The sequence below is a fragment of the Mus caroli genome, chromosome 4 (assembly GCF_900094665.2).
Source record: "Mus caroli chromosome 4, CAROLI_EIJ_v1.1, whole genome shotgun sequence".
NCBI lineage: Eukaryota > Metazoa > Chordata > Mammalia > Rodentia > Muridae > Mus > Mus caroli.
Window position 1 is genome coordinate 51,683,619 of NC_034573.1, and position 6,878 is coordinate 51,690,496.

Below are 6,878 nucleotides of genomic sequence, written 5' to 3' on the forward strand. Positions count from 1 at the left end.
CTGGAAAGAGAGACCCATTGGACTTGCAAACTTTATATGCCCCAGTACAGGGGAACGCCAGGGCCAAAAAGTGGGAGTGGGTGGGTAGGGAAGTGGGGGGGGGGCGTATTGGGGACTTTTTGGATAGCATTGGAAATGTAAATGAGGAAAATACCTAATAAAAAATTAATTCTCAAAAAAATTAAAATGATTAACAGTTGGCTATTTTCATTCCAAATATGGGTGGTAAAAATTGAGGAAGTAAAGCATAATTTGATAAGAAACCAATAGCAACATGTTAATATTGCCAATTTTCATGTAAATGTATTTGATGAGAAGAGAACCCACAGAAGCTTGCTAACTAGGTTTTCAAAAACAACACTCTATTGTCAACAAATCACCGTGTAATTGCATCTTCCTCAGCAATGTGACTTACTAGAGCTGTATAAATATATCATAATTTAGCCAAGAAATGACATGTTAACAGGAAACAGGTTATTTCCAATATCTTATATTCATAAATAGCACTTCCTGAACTCCTTCTGGTAATTCCCTAGTTGTAAGGAACATATTTCATATTTATAGGATATGCTCTTAAAACTTAAGGAATTACTTCAAAATGATTACAGAAAAGGACCTGGAAACTTGTACATTTGAGAGTGATTGAAATTTTCAATCTTTTCATCAACTTAGAGGGTTTTCTTCATGTTCCCCACCTTTTCCAAAAGTCTCTCAGGGAACCACAGGCCTATGACCCCAGGTATTACGACTTTATGGGGTACAGATTAAAAATAACACCATAACTTGGGCACCAAGCATCACAAATGTGAACCTAAGGCGACTAACTCATAATAGTAAAAATAAAGATGGAAATCTCCTGCATATCTGTGTATTACAGAGTCCCTAATATGGGGTTGGTTGGTTGGTTGGTTGGTCTAACAGTATTGACTCTCTAAGTAGGCCAGGCATGGTGGTGCTCACCTTTAATCCCAGCACTCAAGAGGCAGAGGCAGTTAGATCTCTGTGAGTTCCAGGGCAGCCTAGTCTACGTGAGAAGTTCAGGTCAGCCAGGGCTGTGTAGCAAAGCCCTGTTGCAAGCAAATATTTCTACTCTCTCCACCTATAAATGAGGGCCTGTTCATGCCATTGATAACAATAATTATCATTAGAACACTTAGTTTTCTAATTTTAGTTTTTAAAGGTGAATCAGGCCAATTTATGTCCCATTTAGCTTGTGTCCTCTGGATCCGAGTGTCTCTCTGGGATAAAGGAGCAGTCACAGAGCTAAGCATGTCCCCATATACCACCTCCTTCCTGGCAAAACAAACTCATCAACCATCCCCAGCCCACTTTCTACCATCCTCGTACCACATTTGTGGGCTTATGCGAATACTGGAATCCCAGTAAACAATGGACCCTGACCTCAGCTAAGACCTTGGTCCTCACTTCAGGCTCCCTAAGAAGGTTCTGACGCCTCCTGCATTACATACGCAGAGAGAGAGAGAGAGAGATACCCACAGGTCATGCTGCATATTTCAGAGACATTTACTTACGCCACCTGAGAAATGGAATTTAGGCACGTGCACAGCTGTGCTCTAAATCCCCATGGGGCACAGCTGGCTTAGGTCTACAGGCCTCCTGACAGCTCTCTTGGCTGTTCCCATGCAGCTAGCTAATAGCGACCAGGACAGGTGCAGGACTCCAGCCTTTCAAAGTTTCACATCTTTTATCAGCAGCACTGATTTTATAAAGTATGAAGGTTACCAACCCATTCCTACCCAAATTTCCTGGTAGCCCAGTAGGGTGTCCTAGGGACCCAGATGTTCCTAATAAAACTTTGACACATCTGGATAGGACTGAGCCCTCAGGCTGTACTAGACCCTGCCAATCAAGCACACAGGCACCCTACAGGGCCTGCCAGGAAGACTGGGGGCTAGGAGTGCTTTGGGTTCAACTTCCTTGTCAAGATGAAACTAAAGAACATTGGAGATAAGGCATCCCTTTAGTCACTGGTAGTTGTTCAGTGCCAGGCTCCTTGTCACAGAAGTAGCTGTTCATTGTGCTTCATATCCCAAAGTGTGACAACCCGAAGAAACCTCATTTCCATAGCAAGATTCAGTATTTGCTGCTTTCTGAGCTCTGAGAAAGAGATTTTCTGTCACTCTATAGTTTTCCTACCCTCTGTTCTTCCTGTTAAAACAGTCTTTCTCCACTTTCTTTTAAAAAAAAAGTTACTTTAAATAAGCTTTTTGTGCACTGTAGTGAGTAGCCAGTTATAAGCCCTGTAACAAATATTTATCCTTAAATTCTGTTAGAAACCAGGGCTATCTCATTCCAATGTTTATGTCTGAGCTTTATTTGCACACAAATCCTGGTTATTCTCTCACCCTGCTATCATGAGAGAAACACTGTAATCCTATTGAAGTGTTTGGGACTGGAGTGTCTGTTTATGTGTCTCTGGTACATACATGAGATATCACATATCCTGCTTATTATTTAGCCTAAGTTCTGTTTTGCAAGTTACCATAGACATCAGTTTTTAATCCAGTAAGAACAGTGTGATATGCAAAAGTGTGTTATCATACAATGCCAAGTTCAACGGTCAAGTTTCAAACAAATGTTTAAATCAATCTTCTGCGGCAAACCTTCCTTACTTGACGTGTGGGGGAGTTAAACGTCCATCTGGGTATGAGTTAGAAGTCTACTTACTGCCTGTGAGTCAGGCATGGACTGGGCTGTGGATTGTGCCATCAGCTGGCCTGCTGCATGACACAGAATTGTCTCCACCAGCCACAAATTACATCTGTCTATGCCTCTATTTGTTAGACAATCTGGCACCAGGGACAGCTGAGAAGAAAGATTTTAAAACAGCTCATTTGATTGATGTGTTTAAAGCTATCTCTAAATCCAAATAAAAAGTGAGGTGCTATCAAGAACACATAAATCAAACATGACCCTCTTTGAGCCCTGACAGGGTCTGGCTAAGGCCACGTGACACCCACGTGTGCAAGCTACAATTGACTTACATTCAATGGTAGAACCAAAGCCTTGGCTTGTACTGCACCATAAAATAGGTCATATTTTAAAGTTGGCTCAGCTGTGAGATGTAGTGCAAGGCCCAGCATGTAAGCCATGATGAGACCAAACTCAATGGTGGATGGAGCTTAAGATTTCTGTGAAGTCTCAGTTAAAAATGCAAAATGTGGTTGATGCCCAGGAGGCTGTTGGGAGATCACCTGTGACCAATGAGTGGGCACAATGCATGGTAATATAATATAATATAATATAATGATAGCTAATTGCCAATCACTTGAACTTCACATTGGGAGAACCCAGTGCTGGGCCGTGAGGAGTTATGATAACAACTTTTTATGCCTATGAAAACTCTGTTTGTGGGACAGTACAAAGTATAGCATCAGGTAGGGCTCAAATCAAAACAACTCCCACAAAATGCCCCTTTTGTTGCCTGTCATTCTCACTGTCAACAACCAACACCAGCTCTATCTAATGTACGCTATGAAGAATTTTCTAGAAGAGGGTGAAGCTCAAGAAATCAACCACAAGCCTAAGTACGTAAACTAGAAATCCGAGTGAAAAACAAGGTCGTGGCTGGGAGGCACTTTTGCAAGTTCAGCCCAGGAGCCACTGGACCCTGTGACTTCCTGTCACCATGGCTGATCCTTCAGACTCTGCTGCTGCTGCCATGTGCCATGATGAATGAACCCTAAAGCAATATTTTGTTTTGTTTTTGCATGAAGAATCTCATTGGCTCATCCTGGTCATGTGATCATGCGGTATGCTTTAGTTACATGGAAAGTAGAATCTGGAAGCTGCAGCATCATTTATGATAGACAGGGTCTTGATGCCATAGCAGGTCCTGAAAGTGGAAGGGTGAAGGGCCTGGAGACTTAGGAGCAAAAAATACATGTCTGTGCACACACACACACACACACACACACACACACAACACTATAGCAGTGGTGAATTTCTGCATTAGAAACTTTAGATTTTTGTTTACTTATTTACACATAATTAAAAACTTGCTTCTATCTTTTCTAATTTGTTGTTATTGTTGTTGAAGATTGAACCCAGAAGTTTACACATATTAGGCAGGTGTTCCACCCCTGAGATGATATCATGAGGTCTGAGAATAATCCATGAGGCATGCAAAAGGATGTGGGAGTGGGCAGTCATGGCATGGGAGTCTCTTCTGGAGTGTCTCAAGACTGTCTCCCTCAGCTTTCACTCTGTGGGCCACATGGTGTAACCTTGGGTCCCATTCCTATCGTCATCCTACACCACCACACTTAGCACTCTGAGGTTAGTGTCCTAGCCCTGAGACATCCCTGCCAACAGGCGCCCAACCTGAGAGCTGGCAGTTCGGTCTATGACTTGGGCCTCTCTGAAGAACTACTTCTGAGTCCTGTCCTGTCCTGTCCTGTCCTGTCCCCCATGGTCAGATGCAGGATGGAGGCCTGGAGAGCAGTGGAGGTTTTCCTGTGGCTTGCTGGCTCAAACTCTCAACATTCAGAATGTTTTATTGAGCTCTGAAATGACTTGCTCCCTGAGGCAAGTGATTTGAAAGTCAGTGTTGGCCAATGTTCTCTCAGTAGGCCTCTTCAACCCTGTAATAAGTGATAGGGATTCCTGGATTTAGATGATCCTGGCTGTCCTATATAAATGTAGTTATGCACCATTCTGCATCAAGTGCTCACCTCCCCCTATTAGCCAAAGTGATTCTGTCTGTTCCTTTTAATTTTTTTCCTTTGCATCCTTTGGCATATAGCTTTCACTTGGCAGCCACAGAAAGGCACAAAATGAAAGAAAAGTCATGCAAGAATAGCTCTCATATCCCTGCACCTATGGAATCCACTTCCTGGGATTCTTCCCCGAATACTCCTTTTCCTGACCTCCTATGTGCCTAGTTGACTTCTCAGCTCAAACGCCAATCTGTGTGAGCATCCTCAGACTCCCACGTGTTCTCAGCACACCTCTCCGACACTGTCCCCCTCCCCTCTTCCCTCCTTACAACCTGCCTATTACTTCCCAGACAGGGTCTCATGGACCTCAGGATTGCCTCAAATGTATTAGGAAGCCAAGGATGCCTTTGAACTTCTGATCCTCCTGTCTCCACCTCCTGTTGCTAGGATTGCACATGTGCCCCACTGTGCCCTGTTTCTGTAAAGCTGAATAAAGAAGGTAGATTTTTAAGTATTCTAGACGAGCCTTCCATCCGCTGACCTATGCCCTTGTGTTCTGGTCTTTTTCTGGTGCTGTGGTTAGAACCCATGATCTTGACCAGGCAAGCATTCTACCACTGAATCCCCAAGCCCCACACTCATTATTAGTTGTTGCTATCATTACTCTTCTCCTTGTCCAGGCTGCAAGTTTCTTGTTCAGAGACTTGCCCATTGCTGTAACCCCAGAGTTAAGTTCACTTACTTGAATAAATGCTCCTGTTTAGAAAGAAGGTGGGAAAGACATGTAATGGGTTTTTCTTGCACTCCTTACATTGTTTTTTTTTCAAACTTGAGACATTTATGACCTGTCTTGCTTTCTTCTCCCAACTTAGAGAAGATGATAAGGAAAAAAAAAAGAACCAAATTTAATAGAGCCCCTGATGATTTTTATCTCTGTAATATTAAAAGTTAACCAGCTGCTCATAAACAATTAATAATAGAAAACAGTGATACAAATGTATCTTTTCATGAGAGTCGCCAGATAATACCCACTTGTTAATAATGTGGCATTCTGTACTGGCAGAAAAAATGAATTGTTGACTGTGAAAATACCACTCAGCCATATCACTGTGCCTAAACAATATACAATCTCATCTTTCATGGCTCTCAGCTGTGTGCTGCTTGGAAGACATTTTAGACACGAGCCAATGTTCTACATATAACAAATGCTTAGTAAAGACACATCGAATTCCAGTTGGACGGAGCTTGCCCTACTGCAAAGGGCACATAAATGAATAAATACAAGGAAATCCCCTCCGAGGCTCGCGCACACACACACACACACACACACACACACACAGGCATGCACACAAGCCTCACAACAGCTGGGACATATTATAAGTTGGAGGACTTTTGTTAGTTCAGATGTTTCAGGTCTGCTAAGGCACTCTGGAGAAGAAGTAAATATTATGAGTAAGTTTCATTTCCATGCTGACTGTGGGGACACGCCAGCACGGTTTACTACAGTTTTATAATAAAACAGTCTCATAAAGGAACACTAGCATTAGTCACTCAGCACATGACTGCCAAGGCAAGATGGTCTCTGTTTTCTTCCCTGAATACTCCGAACATGATTTCATTCAGACTGTCTTCCAAATGGATTCTCTTTTCACTAAACCCCATCAATATAATCAAGGAGTGCGTGCTCACTAAATCGATTATCAGTTTAAAGACATCATTCTTTTAAAGGAAATATGACCCATTTCTAGAGCTGCACATGGAAAAGTGAGGGTGGTCAAGACAGAATCATTTGGAGTATTGAAGGGAAGGCTGGTGGGAACTGGGAAGGAACAATGCAGAAGCTAGACCATTGCAGTGGGCAGACTTCACAAGAAGACAACATACTCGGGATTGCTGTAACATGGATTTACTAAGTTGCAAGGAGGAAGGACTCTCGTAACAAATACAAGCAGCAAAGGCTTGCCCAGTCAGCACATTCTTCTTATTGTTAAGCTGAATGGAAAGCAAATATCCATCCCTAAAAGCAAATGTAGTGAATATAAAGTCAGAAGAGGGGGACACAGAGAAATTGATCCTTAATGGCCCGGGGCTAAGATAGATCTCACTCTGAAAGCTTGTCAAAGGATTAGAAAACACTCAGCCACGCTCTTCTCAGAACCTCGTACATTCTTCCCCAGGTTTTCTTCGACTTTGGCTAAT

General features: G+C 42.6%; 1 protein-coding gene across 1 annotated transcript; it reads right to left on the bottom strand.

Moving 5' to 3' along the window:
• Positions 1-1,647: 1,647 nt before the first annotated feature.
• LOC110293320 (ATP synthase subunit ATP5MPL, mitochondrial-like) lies at positions 1,648-1,825 on the bottom strand. The gene is given in 3 exon segments (XM_021161196.1): positions 1,648-1,745; positions 1,748-1,774; positions 1,777-1,825. Coding segments are annotated over 3 exon segments (174 nt in total).
• Positions 1,826-6,878: the final 5,053 nt, after the last annotated feature.